This window comes from Typha latifolia, chromosome 1 (genome assembly GCF_019914945.1).
Source record: "Typha latifolia isolate L0001 chromosome 1, TyphaL0001v2, whole genome shotgun sequence".
Taxonomy (NCBI): Eukaryota; Viridiplantae; Streptophyta; class Magnoliopsida; order Poales; family Typhaceae; genus Typha; species Typha latifolia.
In genome coordinates, this window is record NC_133086.1 from 5,832,980 (window position 1) to 5,856,947 (window position 23,968).

Below are 23,968 nucleotides of genomic sequence, written 5' to 3' on the forward strand. Positions count from 1 at the left end.
AAGTCATCAAACGAAGGGATCAAATTTCCCAATATACCCCTAAGGGCAGAGACTAGGTAATGTATGAGGATGAGGGCTAAAAGGAGAATATACCATCTGCAGTTTTTCTAGGGGTTATGGATATTTCTACATATTTGAGAAGAAAAAAAAACAGGGTATCATTTTGAGATTTTTGAGTCTTGCTTGCAAATTTAGATCAATCCAATTTATAAATGTTATGCCTTGATTTGGTGGACTCTAGATTCTAAGTTGTGGTTCTTACTACTCCATCAACTTACCTTCCCTTTTTCTTTAATAAAAAGTTTGTGGACTAGGACTAGGTATTTCATTCATATGAACCGTATTACAGAGAAAGTTTTATAAAATAAATCAGTATTTCATTCTTGGACTGATACACTCATGGAGCGATTGCTCTGTGAACTTACCTTGAAATTCAAGTTAAAACCATGCCAGGGCAAAACTTTGATATATAAAAAAATGTGAAAACTAGTGGTAAAAATAATATTACTCTTAATTTTTTTTTATCTTTATCATATGAAAGATATGAAACATCTCCTTATTCTCATACTATGTTTATATTGCAGATGTCCCGCATCATTCATATTACTGGTATTTCACTTTGTTCATAATTCTTTCCACTTGTCCTCTTATTGTGTCATGTTTATATCTAAAGTTGCAGAAGCAAAAGTTACAAGGTGCATTAATAATGAGAATAAAGGAGAAATGCAGCCCTTCTTATTCTAATTAGAACTTGTCTAGTGTATGCGGAAAAGGTCTGAGATCAATAAATTATGAAGCTAATGGCATCATCTCAACCATTTACACACAATCAGAGCACTGTAAACATACTGAGAAATACATATGGCATGGTTACCGACGATCGTCGTGCATTTTAGCAGGAACCAGACATCATGATCTTCGCAGAGCTACTGCATTAATCATGTAATAAACATCAAGACTTAGTGCAAATGGTTGTGGTCAAAATAAAGTTCTGCTTGAGTGAGGATTGAGAAGCACCATTGATAGTTCAATGATTTTTGTTCAATACTAATACAATGACTTTGCTAAGATGATCTCACAAAGTACAATCAAACAAAAATGACCTGAGGACCCCTCTAGGTCTTTATCCCTAATTCATAAGCACAAAATGAAGGAGTCTGTAACTTCGCCCTAATTGCTTCAGATACAGAATGTTCCAGTTTCAGTTTAACCATGACTTCGCACAAGAATCTGATTACTATCATTATGTAGCACAGAGTCATTCTTCCCTCCAAGATGCCCGATGATGTCAACAATTTCCAGGCCTATTCATTTTCATCAATCCAATCACCATAAATTCTACTAATCTTGTCTGGACCTTTCCATTTATGAAGAGGCCTTTGCTCTTGTCCCTGCCTTTGGTTCGCTATAGTTGACCTCTGCAAAGGAACCCCCATATGGTATACATCTGTATGAGGGACCGACGTGACTGATGCAATAGAATTCCTAGTAGATGCTTTCGCTGATACAACAGCCTGCTTCAAGTCTGGAACAGTTGAAGAAGCATCTCCAGCTTCCATAATGGCAGTTCCCCCACCATATCTGAGCAGTTCTGCAACCATTTATAACCCATGAGAAGCTAGACTTAAGAACAAAAACTTGTTCGTGTCTTGCACTATCACAAAAATAATGAAAAGTTATTGATTATATTTGCCGCATCGATAGAAATTAGAGTTTAGTCCCTTGGGGGAAGTGGAAAAATTCTGCAAGATTCAGCAATCTAATTGAACTATCAAGAATGAATAAATATTTATTTATCATGTAAATCAGAATCTAAAGACACCAAAACTAATTTTATACACTACATATGCCATTTGTCATGCAACACAAGCACGACGAGTTAAAGTTTATACTATATGTAATCAAAGACCCATCATCAGCTGCGGCAGGACTTTGAGATGCATGGTAAAATTGGAAAACAACAAAAAAAGGAACTATCAAGACTGAAAGTGCCATTCATCAAATGCAATCAGAAACAACAGAACATCAAAGACTGCTCCCACAATCATTTGTTAGGTCAGCTACAACAAAAGCTGTAGATTACTATATGCAATTAAAGATCCATGATCAACTAAGATAGGACTTTGATACATGGTAAAATCTGCAAACTGACCCAATCTAATTACAAGTCTCAGCATCATGGCCATTTCACATATAAAATCGAAGGAAGATATTCGATATCCCAGATATTCAGTCTTTATACTAAACTCAGAGATCAAGAGGAAAAGAATCATAAGATAATACCAGCAGTGCCATGGGCAAAGTGACATTTGCTGCCAAAAGGGCAATAACCAGTCATCTCCCACTTGTTGCAGATTCTTGTCTTCCAATTAGAAGGCTTCTGGCTTGCCCCGTTTGATCCACCACCTCCGACAGTCGGCGACAGACTAATTGCCACACTCTCCCTACCCTTTGACTGCTCGTCGTGCAGGAAAGTACACATATCTCCATAAGGGCACCCCTCCTCAGTATAGAACTTCTTGCAGTGCCTTCCTTTGAATGATCTCTGACCATCTCCGCCTGCATTGGATGAGGTGACAATGGGTATTTGATGCTCCTCCCGTGGTTCCAACCGCTCCGACCCCTCCTCCTGAGCTGCCACAATCTCCTGCCAATTGGGAGGTGGCTTCCGGAGCTCCTCCATTCCATGCGCGAAATTGCAATTCGTGACATACGGGCATGTTCCCATTCGGAACTTGCAGCAAAGTTTGGTCTTGAAGAACATCTTTCCGATTGCCCTCGACTTGCTCATTCCACTCCCTTCCCCTTGGGAAGAACCCCGAGGCTTCTTGCTCGGAGGCTGCTCGCTACCGGCCCGAGATTGGGATTGGCGATCAACGTAGCCAGGATTCGAAGAGGAAACCGAGGTCGACTCCACATTCCAAGCCTGGTAATCGTCCTCGGTAGCCCACGCGGCTTGATCGTTTTGCGCCGCCGCCCAGGTTTCAGGGCCGGAAGCATCAGGGATTATCTCAATAGCATTGCTATTGTAATCCATGAATTAATATTGGGTAAAGAGGAACCAATAGAAGATATCAAACTATTAACTTGGTAGAACACCAACTACTGCAATTCCATCAACGAAGAATAGAACATTTGAATTGATGAGCTAATACAGTTGCAATAACTACGCGAATCCAGTCAGAATTTCCAAAGATTTTTCCTTTGAAGAAAGCGATTCAAGAAAAAGAACGAAACAAGGATCAAACTGGAAGACAACCAGAGATCAAAACCGTAACTTGTTACAACCAAAATATCTCTCCGCAACTAAAATGGAACAAATTTTGCGTTTTGAACTTATTGGGAAGAAATCTATGGATCTAAAAAGGTAAGAAAGTGTTGGCGAGGATTCAAACCCTAGAAATCCATTCGATCCGGGGCGGCGGGGAGATTGATGAGCATACCTTGTATGTTTCGGACACGTGCGTGTTTCGAATAAATATTTCTCACACACGATGAAATTAATTTTTTGAAGCAAGATGGAATCAGTTACTATAATTTTTTCCACAACAATTTTGACTTATTGACATTATAACATTTGATTTTTGAGATCTATTTCCACAAAAAAAATTAAATGATTTCTAGGACAACTCATAAAAAAAATTGAAAGATTTTGAGCTGTATAGAAGTGAATCTTATCCAAAACTTCTAAGAAGTATTGTTCACTTTGTCTATTTCGCAAAGATTTCATTTTACACCTACTATATTTATTAAAAAAAAAAAGAGCTCAGATAACCAAAAACTGCATCAATTTTTTCTTTATTTTCCTTTTACAGTGGAAAAAGCATCGCATGCATGCTTATCGTGACTCAGTCTGCGGCCCTAAATATTATAACAGTCAAAATAAATGAGCAATTTTATACTGGCTCGAACTCAGCTTGAATGTAAATGAGCTAAGCATGAACCAAAATTTAGGCTCAAAATTCGCTGAGCTTAAGCACAAACTGACTTACTTTGCAACATGCTTGACTGAACACTGTTTGAATTAAGCCTAACCTATTTATGGTTCAAATTAAGCTTTGCTTGTTTAAGATTTGAATGATCTCATTTATGGCTAAAGCTCATGTTGAGCTGGAAGTAAGCTCAGCTCAAATATAGAAGAGCTAAGCATGAACTAGGCTCAAAATTTATTTCAGACATAGCCGGAATAAATGCCAACTCCCTTAGGTTTGACTTATTTATATCCTTACTAACAACAGTATTCTACAATTTTAGATTTTGTCAACGAGCTTATGCTCAAGATACTTTGTGTATGATAAGACGAAAGGCAGAAAAAAAATAAGTTGCAATTTGTACAGTACAAATGAAACACCCAAACATTTAAATACACGTGTAAACCGTGTGGGTAAATCTCCCCACGCGGTGCATCACATGACCTGTCAATTTCACAAGGCACACAACAGCACAAATTCACCATAAATAAACTCAACCATAAGAGTCCGGATACAAGTTCCACAGGCCACAATAAGCCTTCTAGATACACATTCAAAATACAATACTAAAGTCCAAAATACATCATCCACCATAACGCCCTCGCAAAGACTTAATACAACTAATAGACATACTGAAAAAGAAAGACAACTACTCCTCGCTACCCGCACTTGCGTCCCCTAGCTCTGAAATGATCTCACTAAAAGGTGCTAAGCTTACAGCCCAGCGAGTAGGATCCAAATAGTCTAAACACTGAAATCACATGTGCATATCCAATGCATGCCTATAATTGCTAATAATAACAATATGCTTGTTGAAATGACTTACCATGAGTTACTAGATTAATGCAAGCAATAAAGATTTTACGTCACTATCGTGGCACATGCCAGTTACTAAACGTATCAAGATAAGTCCACACAGATATCATGCTTGATACAATTTCATACAAATCTCAATCATAGTGTTTATATATTATGCATAGTAATAAAAGAGTAATTTAGTCATCTAATGCCCACCGAGGCATTAATCATACTTATCATAGCTCACCGAGCTATTTACCACACAAAGTAAATACTCTCAAGAAAATCATCCATCACGTAACCATCCATCATATCATACATCGAGGGGGGATATATACATATCTAGCGGTAATGTCACCTACACATGTATGGCGACACTATATGTGACCGGTAGTGTGTGACCATCAGACTAAGGACCCCGGTCGTAAGCCCATATCTCACTCTCTCTAAATTATCACCGCCCACAGCGGGAGAAACGGGAGCCCTCGGCTCATCAACAGACGCCCTAACCTTGCGTCGTCGGATACTGCTAGAGATATATCCCTACCTCACAATCATAATTTTTAATCATCATAATCTAGTCCTAACTCTGCAGTTTAATTACCTGAATGTCACACAGGCTCCCGACCTCAGGTGTAAGCCTCATATAAAATACACTCTATCCTTAATCCTCCTGGACTGAGTGAGTAAGGACACTTGTCTAGTCAAACCCCAACTACTAATGATAGGTGGAAGTGATGCAGTATTTATGAGCGTATAAAATATGTAATAGTCATCTTTACATTCTATATTCACACAGATATTTATGCAATGGTATATGAAATAAATAAATATTCTTCTTTCATGACCTCCCCTTTTAAGAACTAGTAAGCGCATGAAGTTTAATCCTAGATGTCAATAGACAGTAATTATACTTAATGGACGATTCTCTTAACATATATTTTCTCTGAGGTCCATATATGTAAGCTTCTCATTAAGTTGCTTCCTTCCCTACAAGAAGCATTTATGATATATCTTGGGAGTATTGTTTGGTGTCTGATATAAAAGCAAGCAATAAAGAAACTGGAGTGGAGTTGAAAAGAAAACGGACTTTGAGGGTAGAGATGAAGAAGGTGGTGATATCCATGTGAAGAGGGAGAACACAAATAATATAATTAACTCGAGAGATAAGTGTGTGTGTGTGAGAGAGAGAGAGAGGAAGGGAGCAACCCTTGCCATGAATATATATATATATATAGATATATGTTGATTGATAAAGAGTCTTTAGGAATTGTACATGGAATGTCAAGAATTAATCAAAGTTAAAAGTTTTTATGAGAATCACAGAGAATGATCATTTAAAGTATAATCTGTACTTTTAACTGAAGGTGAGCAGTACTGGGGGTTATGGGTTACCTCCCTTTCATATTAAAAAAGAAGAAGTTACTAGCAGTGATTGTTAATTATGCTATATTAGTAACATCAACTATTAATTTTTCTATAACTCCCCAATCCTTCTTCCTATAAAATGCAAGGAACCCCATTCTTCCTCTCCATTATACACATATAATTCACGTAGGTCTACAAATCAACCAGCATGGCTAAGTCAGTGCAGACTACCCTCCTCCTCTTCCTCGTCGTCGTCGTCGCGGCCGTCGGTCTCTCGTCGTCGCAACAATTAGGAGGAGGAGGTGACGATAAGTTTTACATTCCCTTCGTCCCCAATATGAATGAATATTGTTGGAAGTCTATCATCAAGGTGGAAGGCTGCGCCGCTGACCTCCTCGCTTCCTTGGTCACATTCCGCATCCATCTCAGCGACAAGTGTTGCAGAGCGATCCAGGAGATCGAGGACAAGTGCTTTCATGACATCTTCTCCAATATCCCTTTCAATCCATCCTTCCCACCTCTCCTCAAAGCATTCTGCAGTTTCGCGGCGGCTGCGCCATCGTCAACGTAGCGCATCCACCAGTATTCTACTTGCTGCTCATGTGTTATTTAGTCAAGAGCTGCACCTTCCTGTATGTCAGCAGTATACATACGTGGAATTGTGTTTAAGATTGAGAAGTTGGATGCTTTGAAAGCTACTACCACTCCTTTCCTTTCTGGTTGACTTTGTTTCTTGTATGGGAAATAAAATGCAACTCTTGCAATGAAAATATTGGTTCTTTTAACCCTAAAAAAAAAGAAAAAGAAAAAAAAACTCAATTGGACATACATGGTTGAATCTTGATCTAAAGAAAGACCCGGCCCAAATTAATTACAAGCCCAAGCCCAAGCCCAAGAAATATGTCTTAGGCTCAGTCTCAGAGCCGCTGTCCAACCATGGTCTGCCAAGTATCCAATCGCAGGAGTGTAGTAACTTCCTACATCCAGGACTACAGGCAATCTGCTCTTTTCATTTGCTCGCCTTCCCCTCTCTCTCTTTCTCTCTCTCTCCAGTCTCCCCAAATGTTCGACTTCGTTCTCCTCCTCCATTAACTATCCCTCCCCTCTCCTGTCCTCCCATGGCGGGGCAGAGCAGCAACGTGCCCATCACGGAGCTCTTCTGGTCCCTTGTCGACAAGGGCGACCGCCGCTTCTCCATCGTCCGCGATCTCCCCCTCTACGGCCGCAACCGGTATTCCCCCAAACCTAGGACATATTACAGTAACTGTAGTCTCTGATCTCGATCTCTTCACCTCTTCGATATCAGGAATGATACAGATCTCCAGAAGGCGTTTAGGATCTACACGCAGCTATGGAAGATGCAGCAGGAACACCGGCAGAAGCTGTTGGATGCCGGTCTCCGTCGGTGGGAGATCGGTGAGATTGCCTCGAGGATCGCGCAGCTCTACTACGGCCAGTACCAGCGCAGCAGCGACTCCTCCTACCTCGCCGAGGCTTACATATTCTATGAAGCCATCCTTACTCGCGATTACTTCCGCGACGGCGCTGCGGGACAGCAGCAGGATCCGGCGCTAGCGAACAAGCAGCTGCGGTTTCTTGCGCGGTTTCTGATCGTCTGCCTCGTGCTCGGCCGGCGTGAGATGGTAGGTAGACTCGCCGCACAGCTCAAGGCGCTCCTCGAGGAGTGCAAGAGGAACATCCAGGTACAAGCTTCTTTCTGCAGTCTTGCTTCTATTGGATTGATTGATGTTGAAGATTGCCTTTTTTTTGGAGTAATTTTGACACGAATTTAGGCTGAGAGTAGTTTTGTGTAGAATGCTGCTTGAATTTTTACAAGTTGTGTACTCTTAAGTTAAACGTCATTTTGCTTGTATAGTTTCTCGAGTTTTGGGTTATCTAGAGTATTATATTCTGGATTTTTAGATTGTTAGCTTTCGTTTATTTATTGAGAGTAAGGGGTTAGAGGAAAAGGAAAAGGTGGATTCTCACAACACGGTTTCAAAATCGTGACACTCCGTGAATCCTGAGAGCCACAGACCTTTTCTTTCAATTAATTTTTCTTTAACGAGATTTGTACATTCTAACCAATAGCATTAATACTTAATCAAACCAAATGATGTGGAGAGTGGAGATCAATGTAGTGGACATGTACCCGGAATCTAAATTCTAATTCTTTGAGATCTTATAAGACCAGCGAGTATGTCTACTATACACAGTTACATGTCTATTGACAAAATGTTCTAGGTCTAATTATTCAGTGATACAAACATGCAATTGCACGAAATGTGGTTAGAGGGTACATCCTTCCCGGTGGTTACTCTTTTTAGAATAATGAGTCATATCTTCTTATATGATACTTCAGACGTCAAGGCCCTTGTTAACTAGATATTCCGTGAATTCTGTTAATACTGAAAGAAATTGGTCAATTAAGAAATAGCTTTGATCAATGCCTACCATGAGCACAGTAGCTCCTTACCTGGTCCATTTCACATTCAAATATGTTCACATTTTTTATGTTGCAAGTAGGACACCATGGCATATAAGCTCTTTTATCACTTTATTAAAGAGAAGAAAAGAAATAAAACAACATTGTTCATGAAGTGTGTCAGTAATTCTTATAAGATGTGACATTAAGTTCAGCTTACACTATTTATTTTCTCCCCTTTGACATACACCTCTTTGGAAATAGAAGCATCCTAGAAGTTAGCATACTCATCTTTGCCCCATAATACCAGAAGCTCAATCTTCTGTTTTTATGCTGGATAGTTTATTATAGAAGCAAAATGCTTATTCTGCACGACATTCATGGAATGACAGACTTATGTTGAGTGATCTACACAGGAAGCTGAATCTAAAGAGTGGAAGCATGTAGTTCAAGAAGTTGGAAGATTTCTTAAAGCTGATACACCTTTTATGAATATGAGGCCTTTAAGATATAGCTTTGCATTTGATCCACCTCCGGACTCTCTTCCTAAAATTGCTTCTAGCGACATTAGGAGAGGTCTTGCATTAAGTGATGCAATCCTGTGTAGCTACCATCACAATGAGGTAAATTTTACAGTTTGTTTGTATTTTGTCTTGTTTCCCATTGTCATATTAATCTTTTAATATTGGCAAGTCTATCTTTAGGAGTTTGACTGGTTAAATGATTTTTGCTATGTATGAATTGAGCAGGTTAAGTTGACTGAGCTTACTCTAGATGCTTTCAGAATGCTTCAGTGTCTAGAATGGGAGCCATGTGGTTCATTTTCAACAAAGAGTGGTGCCGATGGTCCTCAAAATGGAAGTGGGTCTAATCATCTCAATCTGTTGCAGGATATCAGAGATCCTGGTTTGCCACCAAACCCACGAAAATTAATTTTGTATCGTCCATCTGTTACACATTTCCTTGTGGTGAGTTTTGATTTATCTAAAGGTTAGGGTTAGTTTCTATCAGTAGTTCTTTATTCTATATTTTTTGAAGGTATTCCAATGACATTGGTACACAACTTTCCATGCTAGAAAATGCTGATGAAACAAAACTTAATATTTCAACTGCTCTTTTGGCATAGGTCCTTGCGACAATATGTAAAGAGCTGCCAGCAGATGGAATCTTATTGATATATCTTTCAGCTGCTGGTTAGTATTATGACTTTTTCATTTATTCTGTTACTAATATGCATTGAATTGCACTCCAATCATCATTAAATATCTCATGCAGGGGAGGGTTCACCCAATCCTCCTGTGCCATCAAGTTCTGGACTTTCTTCAGATATTGTGGAGAAGACTGCAGTGAACTTTAGAAATCTTGACATTTCCTCCCTGAGTACCTCTCCAAGTGATAACCCTATTAGACCATCTTCCCGGAGGAGACGTAATGTGAAATTAAATAGTGAGCCTGGCTTATGGTTAGGTTCTCGTGGAAGTGAAGGTAATTTTACCATCTGTTATAATCTCAAAAGTACAGGAAGACTTGCATTTTTTGCTTTTCTCTTTTCATGACTTCTTTTTGTAATTTCTGGAGAACTTGTACCTTTTTTTGTGCCATATATTGTTCTGGAGAACTGAAGTTTCTTAATTGCCATAGCCAATATATTCCTTTGTATTATTGTATAAATCTGACACTATTTCTTGACCTTTCCAGGTTCAAATTATGTATATCCTTGCGATTTGATTCCTTTTACAAGAAAACCTCTTTTCCTGGTGATTGACAGTAACAGCAGCCATGCATTTAAGGCAGGTTGTTAACTCTAATTTCCTTTATCTTGAAGTGCAGTGGGTATTATCCTGTAATAATGATTTGAGAGAACTCACAGTGGAGAGTCAGTAAGTGTGCAGTTTCACATTTGTTGGTTGATGTGTCTCATTGTTTTAATCACATAATATAGTTCAGAGCAACCACTTTGGAAGTTTGTGTTTTGTTGGTGGCACAAGACTGAAATATGGTTCTCCTTTTGATTAGGTTGGTTTTCCAGTATTAGAGGATATCGTCCTTCACTAATATCAGAATGGAAACTTTTCATATCTCATGTTTATCGATGAAATTCTAAACGCTTAATTTGTGATAACTATTTTCCAGGAAAACCGAGAGTAACTGGTAGGCCATGACTCCTGATAGTAGGAAAGAGACGCTATTCCCTCCTTTGGTTAGTTGTGTTGTTAAAGAATAGGTGGGGCCACATTATTTCATAGCTTCCTTTAAGTTTGCCAAAGTGGAAAGGTTCCTCCATTCTTATCTATGTATGATGTTTACAAGATCCATCGCAGAAAAAGAAGCACAAGAAATACCATTATTGTTATGGAGATCATTGGACCATGATATGCTTGTCTTTACTGTTGAAACATAAATGCTGAATGCTTTTCAATGATTCTTTTGATGTAGACTCTGATTTCTCATTTAGTCTAAACCAACGTGATCCTTCTAAGTTCTAAGTAACTGTATTCGTTCATCTGTGTACAAGAGAACTGTTGTGGGAAGGCTTAAATAATGCCAGCCCTGATGTCTATATTATGAATTTTATTGTGAACTGGTGCAGGCTATACATGGGGCAGAGAAGGGAGAGACAATAGCTATGCTCCTTTCTCCAAGATCACCAACTGTTGCGAATAGTAACGACTCTGCTCGCTATCAAAATGGTAGCCAATTCACAATGTTCCTCACAACACCATTGCAAGCCTTCTGCTTTTTGATTGGAATTTCTGGCATGAACATTGAGAGGGTATGTCCATTTAGGTGATGGATTCTGTGCAGGTCTTCTTTTTCTTATGTCTTCTAAATTTCATTGCTGTTGGTACTTAGGGCAGTGTCATATGTTGCAGGAAACTTATAACAAGGCCGAGGAGCTATTTTCATTATCCTTAAATGAATGGGAAACCTCTTTGGTATCGTCAGATGCACTTCATCCACTTTGGACTGAAGTCATGGGCGATCCATTTTTACGACGACTTCTTCTCAGGTATGTCAGTTTCTGAAATTAGATATAATTCCTCTTTCAAACTGCTCAATTTTTGTATTGACATCCCAAGATGATCTTGCCTTCCTAAGTCCTTCAATAATCATCAGTATTCAGTATTACAATATCACAAAAATGTTCATCTTACCCTATCACCATTAACATTGCATTTCCTGTAGTAGATATTGTAATGAATTTACAACCTTAACCTTCTAAAGTTTTTTTTGTTAAAATCATTAAACATTCAAGGCAATTGGGATAGTTTTCATGCTTGCTTTATGAGCCTTGAACTTGTGAAAATCTCCTACATAAAACTTCCTTTCTTCTCTCCTATAGAAAATCTCCTCTTTAATTTTTGTTAAATCATTAAACATATAAGGCAATTGGTATAGTTTTCGTGCTTGCTTTACGAGCCTTGAACTTAAGAAAATCTCCTATATAAAACTTGCTTTCTTCTCTCTTCTCTACATTTAGTGCAACTATAGAGGATATTAGAGGGTGTCTTTGTGGTTGCATGAGCTTATTATACCTGCAGAACATTAAGATATGTCACATTACTAAAGGTTCTTAAAATATCTTACATTGATCCTTAAGCGGAGCTTCATATAGGTGGTCTGTCTTGTTTCATACGTAGCAACTACAAATATCTGATCTCATTTTTGTCCTCAATTTATAGGAAGTAATGAACTGGGAACTTGTTATACCTTTTGTGAATCTCATAATATATTTTTTGCATATCTCTCCTATATAATTATGAAACTCATATCATACATATAAAACATTCTCTTACGCTGAAAAATAATTTTCTTCTTTTCTAATCCTTTCATTTATTTTTTCAAACTTTTGAAGTACTTATATTGTAAAAACGACATAATTCATCCTGCTTCAGTTTACATTGAACCTTGGAAAACTTCAAAGTGAAAGGCTATAGCAAAAGCAAAAGGTCATAAACATTGTTGATTGCTTTCTTGATGAAGCTATCTAAAGATTCTAAACTCCATGAAGTTACATACTTACATCTCAAGGTGCTACGTTATTTTGATTTTCAGATTGCTTCCTAAAAATAACCCAAATTCTTTCCACCTCCCTTCACTGTAATAATGTATGAATTTACTTCCCCATGGTTGACTGGCAGACATCTTTATAGCCACTAGAAAGTAAAAGCAATGGTATCTCCTTCAAGTCAGAAACTTATTTCTCCTCAGGCCAGAAAAAACTTATTAGCCTTCTATTTCTATGGCTAAATATAATCGGTTAATTTTTTTTTTTCCATCATACTATGTAACTAGAAACTTGCTGATTTCTCATAAATTTGATGCAGATTTATCTTTTGTCGAGCTACACTTGCACTTTTCAGATCAGCAAACCATCAGGAGGAGTTCCTTCCCACCTGCCTGCCTCAATTACCTGATTCTGTTCAGCCGGATAGTACAGTCTCTCAATCTTGTGTGATGCGGCTCGCCACCTCCTTTGGTGCCACCAGTCACTTCACTTTTACTGAAGGGAATGTTCTATCTGAGCCTGCAATGGTTAAAGCTTCAGATACTGATGAATCACATTCTTCAGCAGCTAATGAGTTCTGAGAAGACAGACCTTGCAAGTTTTTCTTCGTTCCGGTAGTCCTATGTGAATGCCCTGTTTCTATACGTGTTTTGTGGCAATAAGTATATCGATATGTTCTAAAAGTGAATTCTTCTTGGTGTTACAGATGGTGGTTGTTTCTTCGCTCTTTCTGTCTCTATAAATGGAGATTACTTCTGTATACTCATCCTCTCCCAGACATTAAAGCAAATTTGGCTTCAAATATACTCGAGTACAAATGAGCAGGGTAGTCGACGTGGTATTGGCTATCGATCTGTTAACTCTGGGACATGGGTAGCAGGAACTACTGGAGCAGCACTGAAATGCATTGGACTTTTAATCAATATAAGAAGGAAAATATTTGTGGAGGTGTGCAGATGCTTTTGTATTTCTTGCTGCTTCGGTAGATTAATTTTAATTGGACGACATCTATGTGTATCTCTTCGTTTTCTTTTTCTAGTTTGATGACTTTAGGTTCTGCTCATGCTTGTATACTATGATTGAAGAAACAATGATTCAAAAAAGAAGAGAACTTCCTCCTGACATTTTTATCTACCACCACTTTATGTTAGATAGAAGTAATGTTCACTGCCACTAGCATTGTTAGAATATCAATAGATATAATCACACATTTGTCAGTTTTAATTCTATACATTTTTTCATCATAAACTACTAAAACTAGGAAAGCCTGTGAGATTGAACTTTGAATTTCTAAAGTATAAGCAATACTTCCCTCCTAGAGGCTATTTTGATGCCCATATGGTTGTCTTATATTATCGTATTAAATTATGTAGACAAAATGAAAAATAATGTGTGGGGTGAGAGAGGCTCGAACTCTCGACCTCAGGATTACTCAGTACGCTATGAGACCTACGCGCTAGCCAACTGCGCCACCACCCCATCAATAAAACAATATTTGATCTTTAAAAATAATTTCTCAATAAATTCATTACCATATTTTTAATAGAATAAGAAAATGCATGTAGATATATATCATAATTCATCTATCTCACCAGAAATCCATGCCAAAAATAAGAGCACTTAAATATTGTTAGGTTCCTAAAAAAGGACCCTTCTCCTCTAATAATAATTAGGAAAAGGAGAAAAATGAGTTGAATTGATAAATCCACCATCATTTGCCAATTATTATTATAATCTCGAAGATTAAGAATACTCGAACCACCATGCTTCTCTTTACAAAACAATGAAACTTACAATTTTATTCATTTTTTTTTCAAAAAAATAATAATTTAGAGAGTCATTATGTATACAAGAAAAGATATATAATTATCAGTTAGAAGCTAATGATATCATATGAGAAAGGATATCATCAACAATAATAAAAAAGCATAGGGGCTAACAAATCATACAGTCTGAAGCTCAGTTCACATTATCAAAAGCTTTGGTGAAATCTAATTTAATGATAAGATCATCTTCTTTATTGGTTGTGATCCCATTAATAAGCTCATGAGCTGATACAAAATATATCGTCGCATTAGATCACTTATTCTATATAGACAATATATTTTTCCCATTTTAGGATCACTTTTTGAAGGGTCCTACCAAGAATATTTGTTTAGGATTCCTAAAAAGCATTGATTTTAGGCAAAAGGATCAAAATGGTATCTCAATAATTATTGCAGGAATGATGATGAATGCTTTCACGAAGATTGAATTCAGTGCATCACACAAGCCGAGAAAATGCCACGTATTAATTAACTAATATTTGAAACACGTGGTGTTTTATTGTACATAATGGAACCCTTTTTTTTAAAAAAAAATTCTGTTTGATTATTATCATGCACAAAAAGGGCAGCTAAAATGAAGTTAATGATCTAGAATTATGGATCTAGATTTTAGGATAGATACAGGTAATAGGTTGTAGCACAAATAGGATTAAGACTCCTGGAACAGTAATGATTAATTTACTTCAGTAATTATTGATTTATAAATTTCTTTTATGACAGAGATAAAAAGTATATAATATATAATAGATGGTAACTATTGTACATATAATTACACATAAATTTTATAGGATTAATTATATAACGCGAACTAGATATATTTATTCTTATATTTTTAAAAAATAAAAAAATATATTTTACTAAAATAATCTTATTTTTATATAAAGTATATTGGTCTTTTTACGAAGGTTGTCAGATAGTGAGATATTTTTAATAATTCACGGAGCCTATGTGCTAAAAAAAATATGAAATCTGCGAAAGCATGCAAAAAATTATAATAGTTCAGAAGGTGTAAGTGCAATTATTCTAAAATGATATTATCTAACCATTGACTATCTTCCACTCATAGATTTTTTTTTTCTAAGTTGTCAAACAAAATAATTTTTTTTTTATATAAAAAAAAGGTAGAGGCATTTGCTCTAATCCTTTTATCCAGACCCATTACCCGCCCAATTCCACTCATAGTTGTGAATAAGATAACATGTGCCCCACTATTCTCACGTCATGCACCGCAAATTCCACTCATGGTTGTGAATAAGGTAATATGTGTGTCCCCAGTCCCCACTATTCTCACTCCATGACAGATATTATCACCGCATCATCGGGTGACACCGTGACCGTGAATCGTTGGATCGGACGATTCTAAGATATCGAATCGCCACGTCACCCGCCAAATATATAAATCTATTGCCGCCGTGGTCAACCAACATAATCACGTTTCGCTCTCACGTTTCCCCCCCTTCGGAAACTCCTCTCCCCGCAAAAACCCTAGAATTCCCACTTTGCCCCTCCCTCTCCTTTCCTCCCCCCCACCCCCACCCTCCTCTCTCTCTCTCTCTCTCTCTCTCTCTCTCTCTCTCTCTCTCCGTCTCCCTCCTCTTCCTCCCATCTTCGTAGAATTGAGTCGATTCCTTGAGCCGTGCGATATCGATCTCGCCTCGTCACTGGATATCCTCGCCGATCTCCTTGTCTCCCGGAAGTATCTTGTTCTCTAGCTGTATGTATCGTGCTCCTTCTCTTTAGATCTAGTTTTGGTAGTTGATCGACTAATTGGAATCTACTAGCTTCCTGAAATACGATATTTATCTTGATTTGCGCTGTTTTTTTTTTCTTCTGGGTTTTGAACTAAAGTTTTGCTCATTATACTTACGTAGTTCGAAATTAAGATTTTGATGTTAGACTAATCCATCAAGCAAGTTGAGACTGTGACCGCGATTTGTGCTCTCTCGTCTCATTTTAAGGGCTAAAATTTTGATCTTTTTAATTGATTCATAAGATTCCTTGGACGTAGGGTTTTGGAGGTGAGATCGTCGCGGGAATTGGGCATTGATTCAGGATATGGATTGAGTGGTGGAATGCATGAGTGAGGGATCAGTAAATCATGGGCAGCAGCGAGACAGAAAACCTAGCAAAGGCTCCGAAGACTTCTTCGGCTCGGGTATCTGATATCCTCCTAACCTATTCAGTAATTGTGTTCTTACTTGCACAAAATCTGAAAATATAGTTTCTTTTGGTGTACTTTCTTGCTCAGGAACAGCCGCCGAGCACTAATACCAGCTCAGCTGCTGCAGTCTACCCAGACTGGTCTAGCTTTCAGGTTTAAGATTTGTTTTTTTTCTGGTGAACGCCAAAAGTGGGACAGTTCCTGTTTACTTGCTGAAATTGTTTGGTGCTTTTATGGAGCTTATTGCCTTGATATTTTGATTCCAATAGGCTTATTCACCAATTCCGCCACCTGGATTCTTTCACTCTCCCGTGGCGTCGAGTCCCCAGGCTCATCCTTACATGTGGGGTGCTCAGGTGCTATATATGTTTCCAATGGTTGTCTTGATTATTACAATTTATAGACTATTATATGTCAAGTTTCATCTAGATGTGGGGTGGCGGTCTCAATTGTTTCCTTGATATGTGGAAAGAAACTGTCTATAGAGGATGTGAACCAGATAAACTTTCAGCCCCTAGTATGTTATAATAAGACATATTTATGGAGTGTATATCTGTTAGATGTCTGTGTTATCACAGCAGATTTTTGTTACAAAATTCTGTAAGAATTAAGTCAGGGTTGTTGAGTTAACTTCTTTAATAGGACTCAAGAGAAGAAAAGGAATATCAAGATTTTGTTGATTTGAAAACACTTGGAGGTCACTGGCAGTATAAACCTTTTCATTTAAATAATCACATTATGTAACTCTTTTCACTTATAATGGAATAATTTGATAGTAACATTTTGGAAGGAGAGATGGAACTACATATTCCGGACTTGACAGTTTGCATTACTGATGTGGCTGAGAGTCTTGAGACCTGAGAGTTTCATTAGTTCATTTTCTTGATATGGAGCAATCCTGAGATAGGAAGTAGAGATAGGTTCTCAACACTTGATTATTGGTAGCGAAAATGTTAGAATATGGTGCTGACATTCTACAGTTATGTAATATTACTTTTAGTTATATGTGTTTGTTTTCGTTGCAGCATGTTATGCCGCCCTATGGGACGCCCGCAACATCGTTTGTCATGTATCCCTCTGGAGGGTTATATGCTCATCCAGCTATGCCTCCGGTATATTATTTTTCCTAAACATTTCTAGTCCCAATCTGCCCTCCACATAGTAACATACACACCACGGGACCTCCTATTTTACTAATTATTATTGGACAGGGAACACATCCATTTAGTCCTTACGCTATGCCTTCTCCCAATGGAAACATTGATAACCCTGTAAGTATCATGTTTTTTAACCTAATCATTGTGAATTTGGCATCTTAAATTAAAAAATGTAGTATGATGAATAACATCTTCTAGGGAGCTGCGCCTGCTGGATTAGAAATGGATGGGAAGTCATCCGAAGGTAAGGAAAGAAGCCCCTTCAAAAGATCTAAAGGAAGTTTAGGCAGTCTGAATATGATTACAGGAAAGAACATCAATGAGCCAGGCAAAACATCTGGGGCATCAGCAAATGGGATCTTCTCCCAGAGGTATGTAGTGTGACATGACCATCTTGTTGAGGCTTCTTGCTTATCTTTGTGAAGTTTTATAATGTTGTTGAGCAAATTGTGGTTTATGCAGTGGTGAAAGTGGAAGTGAAAGTTCAAGTGAAGGAAGTGATGCAAACTCTCAGAATGTGAGCATCTAAACAACTATTTCTATATATTTATCAATATAGCATACAGTAGGCATCTGAGATATTAGAGTGGTGAAGATCCATGAGCTAAGTTCTCTTAATCATGGAACACTTGTGGCCAAATATTGGATGTTGTAATGCTGTTTATCTTTATTTGTATAACCTTCTAAGTCGAAGCTTTTCTAGAATGCTTTGAGGCCAATCTATGAGACAATGCAAAGATTCTTGTGTTGGATAAGCATCTTGTGACCTGTATTTGTGCCCTATATGAGACAGATACATTGTATCTTACTAGTAAAATAGTAAGAAGAAAATTCTTCGGTTTTTAACTCTCATTTAAACCTCAGGCTTTATATATGCACATACTAATAATCTTGACATCAAGTGCATGCATGTATGATGTGTTATCTTCTTCAAAGTGTCAATATTGATCTTGTGAAAGTACTTGTTTGTTGTAGTTTCTTTTTTGAACATAGTACTTCTGAGTTTTCTCATATTCAGGAAACACATGAGGTTTCTGCCTTGTGCTTGAAGTTTCTGCCTCTCCTGATCTATGAGTTTGAAAGCCTGAACTATGCCTTTCTAGCAGTCTTTCAACATCAGGAAGTTACATGATTTCCTAGAAGTAAAACTGTAAAAGCACTTGCAAATGCGATTTCTCACCTACTCTGGAGTTTGGCCATTTGATGATTGCTGCAAGTAGAAGGGCACTAAGCTTAATATTCCCTTAAAAAAGATTTAGATTACCTCTTTAGCTGGAGGGAAGCATGAAAATCATCTACGTAAATTATCTGATGTTATGGTAATATGGGGTTGGATTTTGAGTTTGAATCCGTGTCTAAGCTGTAGTTTTAGAACTTGTGCTTTGTGTTGTTTAAAATTTAATTAAACACTGATGACTGAGCTTGGATTATTGATTAGGAAATTGCATTAGTTTTCAGAATTTGTGCTTTGTGTTGGTAACTAAATACTGATGACTTTTGTTTCTCATTCGTTTTCTGGTTCTCAAGGAAGATTTGTTAGTTAAAGTAGAGTATTTCTTTTGTTTAGTTTTGAACTGAAACAGTTGGATGCACATCTTCTTTGTTAATATGGTATGATTTACAACTTATACACAAATAATATGGTTATGCATGGAGAGTTATACATTTACGAGTTATGGCTATATATTTCTTGATAAATCTTCTGGGATAGATTTAATGCTCTTCCTCCTTGATCCCAAGTTGGCAGGAGACTCATGCATTGAACATCTTTTGTTTGTCTTTACTAGCTATTTGTTTGACCAATTCATTTAGCTTTATCTCTTATAGGGGTGTCACTTGTTTGATAGAAATCTTGATAATGTGAATGGACAAACTGCAAGTCTGCAATATTAAGATTTTGTTGAATTATGTCTACTTGTGCTGAATATCTGAATAGGCTTTCCTTGCCATTTCTATTTTCTTTAGTGAGGGGAATATTGTTCATCCCCTTCTTTTTTGAGCTTTCAGTGGAGGGCAATAGTAGTAAACTAATAATCAGCACATTTACTCAGATATATATATATGTCTTATGTTATCCTTATAGCTTATTTTTAACAAATGGCTGTTGATATGTATTTGGATTGCACTTCTCATTAACTGTTGTTTAAGCTGACATAACAAAGGTTGTGCCATAAATTAGCTCTAATGCTACTTCACTGGATGCTTGAACTGTCTCATATTTTGATTTTGACAGGATTCACATCCAAAGACAAGTGTTGAACAAGAACCCTTTGATGGTATGCATATGCTAATCTTTTTGTAAGTTGGACAGCAATTTTTAGCTTTGATAAACTTGCCCGTCTTTTTATGCATGACTACAGGAAACTCTCAGAGTGGCAAACCAGCATGTGATACCCAGAATGGTGTAATCAAGCCTTCACAGGGAATGTTGAATCAAACTATGCCCATGATGCCAATGCAAGCAACTGGTACACTTGCTGGTCCTACTACAAACTTAAATATAGGCATGGACTATTGGACCGCTCCAAGCTCATCACCTGTTCCTCCAATACATGGCAAGATGCCTGCTGCTGCAGTTTCAGGAGCTGTCGTTCCAACAGATCATTGGATACAGGTTTTTTGTTAACTCCTTTTGGCATCATAGAATAACAACTTCTTTTCAACTAATACAGCGGCATAAAATGAAAACTTGAATTATTTCCTATCGGTTATCTTTTCCATTTGTTGGTAGTGATGTGAAACTTTTGATGGAAAACTTCCAATTGTTCTATTCTGTTTTCAATCTCTAGAACACGCTCTTCATAAAATTGAATAAAAAAAAAATCTTGTCGGGAGCATCTGTTGAAGCAAACCTTTGCATATCCACTTGACTGTTTCACTGTGGAAATCTATGATTGAGAGTTGCATCTTTTGAACTGCAAACTGTAGTTTGCGTTGATAATATTTATTTGGAAAAAAAGAGAGCTCTGCAGTACTAATGCAGTAGTGCTTCTTGGGTCTCCGGATGCCCTAATACAGCTGATCAATATATATATATATATATATATATATATATATATTATTTTGGGTTACATTCTCATTGGGCTTTTCTCTGTGAAGTCAAGTTGTAGCCATTCTTCCTTGTTAATTCTCTATGCCAGTGAAGATCATGTAGTTCATTCTTTGACTTTCATAGTTCAATATCATGTGCAGTCATCATTACTCATTATAACTCTTGGTAAACCCTATACTTTGCATTTAGAGATTAGATCCTGTCAGTGCAAAAGCTGAAGTTTCTATTGGAGGTTTTACTTTACTGGAAGCCATTTATGATGTTTGAATTGTTTAAAAAGCAAAAGTATTTCTTCTTTTAGTTCTATATTGTGCATGAAGTGAAAGAAAATGGATAGGTTTAATTGGAAGATACAATATTTTGATGAGATTTGTGTTTAAGATCAACGAGAATACTGAAATCTGGTTCATACTTATTCTGATTGACGATTTAAAATCTGCCATCCATTATGAGTGTTTTTTATTTACATGGAAGAGGTATGACTTGGTGTTCATGTATTTAAATTATTAGAGATCTCTTCTGAGGGGGTCAATATTTAATTATGATGCTCATTTATACATGTGTGCATATTTGTCTGTGGTGGTATGTCTTTGTGAAATTATGAAAGATATATTTGTGTATGAATATAGTTCCTAGTTAACTTCACTCCGATCTAAAGCATTGTGAGACATATAGTCATCTTACAAACTTTTCCTTTTAAGCTTCAATGTAACAGTAAACAATCACCCAACACAATAGAGATATTCTCAATCTTAGCCATCATATTCTCATTCTCCTCATTGATCTCCTTTATTGTTTTAAGGTAATGAATTACTCCAGTCTTAGGTACTATTACTCCATCTAGATAATTCTTTTGTAGTTAAATCTTGATTGACTGAAATTGCATTGCATAATGCCATATACTAGATTTATTTACTCTAGAACCTCCGTATTCTAAGTTTTTTCTCCATACTTCTAGCTTGGCGTTCGATTCTATTATAGATATTATGTAAGTGATTTGCATGTTTATTATCTGCTCTGATGACAAAGATTTTGATGGAACCACTGAGATTATGACCCTAAAAAAGAATAGTTGTGGGTTTAGATTTCCAAATATCAAAATAATATCATCTTCCTTGATTGAGATGTGATAGATCTACATCTTTATAGAGCATGTATTTTGAAGTTCATCAGGATTCAAGATAAGAAGTTAAAGTTCTTGGACTGATGTGATCTAAACTTCTAAAGTGAATTGGTGAGGTATAATTTTCTAGGATCAAGGCAATCTTAATTTTTTAAGAAGCTGTTCAGATTGAATCAGTGTTCTGGTTGAGAGACATAGAAATATGATACGAGCACAAATGGTGATTCAGATCAGATTTGATATGCATTTATGAAATAAATAGCTGTTTAAAACAACAAGAAAAGAAGAAAGAAAGAAATCCTAAGCTAGATATCGAGGTTTGCCTTGGACTATTAGCATACTTGTCATTGACATAATTCTCTTTTATTGATTTCTGAGAAAAAAGTTCATTGTGGAATAATGGATGAATGCATCACCTAAAATCCTATGTGATGTACTAGGTTACCTAGATTACTGAAGTGGAATGGATATTACCATATACATTATCTTAATATCTTTGTATAATCTGACAGTGATTGGAGCCTTCATTCTTTTTTCAACTAACATGTTTCAGGATGAAAGAGAACTCAAGAGGCAGAGAAGAAAGCAGTCCAACAGGGAATCTGCTCGTAGATCCAGGCTGCGTAAGCAGGTAGTATAGCATGCACACTTGATGATCTTCTCTTAGATAATTACAGATCTCATATCACGATATACAAGAACAAGTTATTATGACTAGTTCCTTGTCCAGGCTGAATGTGAAGAGCTTGGTCAACGTGCAGAATCATTAAAGGAGGAAAATGCTTCCCTAAGAGCAGAGATAAACCGCATTAGAAAGGAGTATGAGGTGCTTCTTTCTCAGAATACCTCTCTTAAGGTGATGAATCATATGGTGGTGCTTTAATTAATTTGTCTTATTTAGAATATTCTTGTGAATATGAACTGTTACTTTTACAGGAAAAACTAGGGGGCATCCAACGAAAAACAGATGATCCAAAACTTGACAGAAAAGAACAAAGTTCTGTTGACGATAATCGGAAAAAGCACTCAGATTCTGATGTGCAACCTTCTGAAGCAAATCAACCAGAGAGTGGCCCCTAACATGCTGCCTGCTTCAGGCTATTTCCTGATCTATTAGCTGACTAGATAATTTGCACATCCAGGCATAGTATGACAGAAATTAAATGTCGTAATTTGTTATAGTTAATTGTTACTAGGTAGCTTTGATGTCAATACTGACCATCCTAGGCTGGTTCCTGTTTTAAAATTGTCTTGACGTATCTTTTAAGAGTCAAGCTCAAGCAGGACATATACGGTTGTAACCTTGTTCACCTAGTCTGTTAAACCATAAATAATTGCTTTCTCACTTACCTACTTGTCTGTCGTAATGGTTTGATGATGTGTGCACTTTATGAGAGACTATTAATTATTAATGCAAAAACATTGGGGTTATATAGTTGAAAATGTTGATACAGTGTGCATGTTTTTATTTAATAAAGAACAACCATACTTTCCTGATTATCCTATTTCATCAAAGACCTAAAATACAGAACTTTACTGTTTACCAGAACTTTGATGTTTTAACTTTGAAGTATTAATTCTCTTCAGATATATAGTGCTGCTTAGTCTTTATAAGCCAGTGATATCTGAATTACCTTGATGTCAATGGTGGTTCCTGGGGAGAAACAATTTATGTGTGTCATATACTATTCACTCCAATTTTCTAAGAGCTTTATACGTTGTATCTAAATGCAATCGTGCTCTCTCTCTGCGGAGTTTGGCTGGAGACACTACAAAGAAGGAAACATGGACATCAAATCAGGTACCACAGTTGCCTCAGCCAACATTCTTTTCTAAGAAAGTGGGGTGCTACTGTGGTGGATACTGCATTTTGCAGGTAGATTTTACAGTGCCAGTAAGTCTGCTTATCATGTTTTTCTTCCCCTGCTTTTACCTGCTTAAAAAATGGTCATCTAGAGGCTTGCGGAGATGAAATAATGAGCGATTTATGGCTGGCTCGTGAAAGCTGGCTCATGAAATTTGTGACCTTAATGCCTTACCCTGAAAACAGATGTACGCTTTTTGTTTGATTTGTATAT

General features: G+C 37.1%; 3 protein-coding genes and 1 non-coding gene across 6 annotated transcripts; 2 read left to right on the forward strand and 2 right to left on the reverse strand.

The window, feature by feature from the left end:
- Positions 1-972: 972 nt before the first annotated feature.
- On the reverse strand, positions 973-3,470 carry LOC140796993 (zinc finger CCCH domain-containing protein 56-like). Its single transcript, XM_073150611.1, has 2 exons — positions 2,284-3,470; positions 973-1,591 (listed from the first exon to the last, which is right to left on the reverse strand). The coding sequence occupies exons 1-2, from the start codon at positions 3,035-3,037 to the stop codon at positions 1,305-1,307; spliced, it is 1,041 nt and encodes a 346-aa protein (XP_073006712.1). The 5' UTR covers positions 3,038-3,470; the 3' UTR covers positions 973-1,304.
- A 3,675-nt stretch (positions 3,471-7,145) lies between these two features.
- On the forward strand, positions 7,146-13,693 carry LOC140798567 (uncharacterized). The gene is made up of 11 exons (XM_073152438.1): positions 7,146-7,368; positions 7,444-7,840; positions 8,979-9,185; positions 9,312-9,530; positions 9,689-9,755; positions 9,838-10,047; positions 10,261-10,352; positions 11,153-11,335; positions 11,436-11,572; positions 12,891-13,185; positions 13,278-13,693. The coding sequence occupies exons 1-10, from the start codon at positions 7,256-7,258 to the stop codon at positions 13,150-13,152; spliced, it is 1,887 nt and encodes a 628-aa protein (XP_073008539.1). The 5' UTR covers positions 7,146-7,255; the 3' UTR covers positions 13,153-13,185; positions 13,278-13,693.
- Positions 13,694-13,964: 271 nt separating this feature from the next.
- Positions 13,965-14,050, reverse strand: TRNAM-CAU (transfer RNA methionine (anticodon CAU)). The gene is given in 2 exon segments: positions 13,965-14,000; positions 14,013-14,050. It is a non-coding gene; the product is annotated as a tRNA-Met (tRNA).
- A 1,769-nt stretch (positions 14,051-15,819) lies between these two features.
- Positions 15,820-23,333, forward strand: LOC140784803 (bZIP transcription factor 1-B-like). Of its 3 annotated transcripts, XM_073132387.1 has the most exons (14): positions 15,971-16,111; positions 16,406-16,552; positions 16,646-16,711; positions 16,828-16,914; positions 17,584-17,670; positions 17,770-17,829; positions 17,914-17,959; positions 18,023-18,086; positions 18,178-18,232; positions 19,949-19,991; positions 20,076-20,329; positions 22,444-22,521; positions 22,621-22,746; positions 22,827-23,333. In XM_073132387.1, exons 2-14 carry the CDS (start codon positions 16,496-16,498, stop codon positions 22,968-22,970), a joined length of 1,167 nt encoding a protein of 388 aa, XP_072988488.1. In that variant the 5' UTR covers positions 15,971-16,111; positions 16,406-16,495; the 3' UTR covers positions 22,971-23,333. The 3 variants fall into 3 exon arrangements, with proteins under 3 accessions (XP_072988471.1, XP_072988488.1, XP_072988479.1); XM_073132370.1 differs by having other exon boundaries at positions 15,820-16,111; positions 17,914-18,086; XM_073132378.1 differs by having other exon boundaries at positions 16,652-16,711; positions 17,914-18,086.
- The last annotated feature ends 635 nt before the right edge of the window (positions 23,334-23,968 follow it).

Coding starts and splice junctions, on each gene's coding strand:
- LOC140796993 (XM_073150611.1), bottom strand. CDS start 3,037: ATGGATTACAATAGCAATGCTATTGAGATAATCCCTGATGCTTCCGGC. Junction 1,592..2,283: donor CTTTGCCCATGGCACTGCTG/GTATTATCTTAT, acceptor AAATGGTTGCAG/AACTGCTCAGATATGGTGGG.
- LOC140798567 (XM_073152438.1), top strand. CDS start 7,256: ATGGCGGGGCAGAGCAGCAACGTGCCCATCACGGAGCTCTTCTGGTCC. Junction 9,531..9,688: donor CTGTTACACATTTCCTTGTG/GTGAGTTTTGAT, acceptor CTTTTGGCATAG/GTCCTTGCGACAATATGTAA. Junction 9,756..9,837: donor GATATATCTTTCAGCTGCTG/GTTAGTATTATG, acceptor TATCTCATGCAG/GGGAGGGTTCACCCAATCCT.
- LOC140784803 (XM_073132370.1), top strand. CDS start 16,496: ATGGGCAGCAGCGAGACAGAAAACCTAGCAAAGGCTCCGAAGACTTCT. Junction 17,830..17,913: donor ATGGAAACATTGATAACCCT/GTAAGTATCATG, acceptor AACATCTTCTAG/GGAGCTGCGCCTGCTGGATT. Junction 20,330..22,443: donor CAACAGATCATTGGATACAG/GTTTTTTGTTAA, acceptor AACATGTTTCAG/GATGAAAGAGAACTCAAGAG.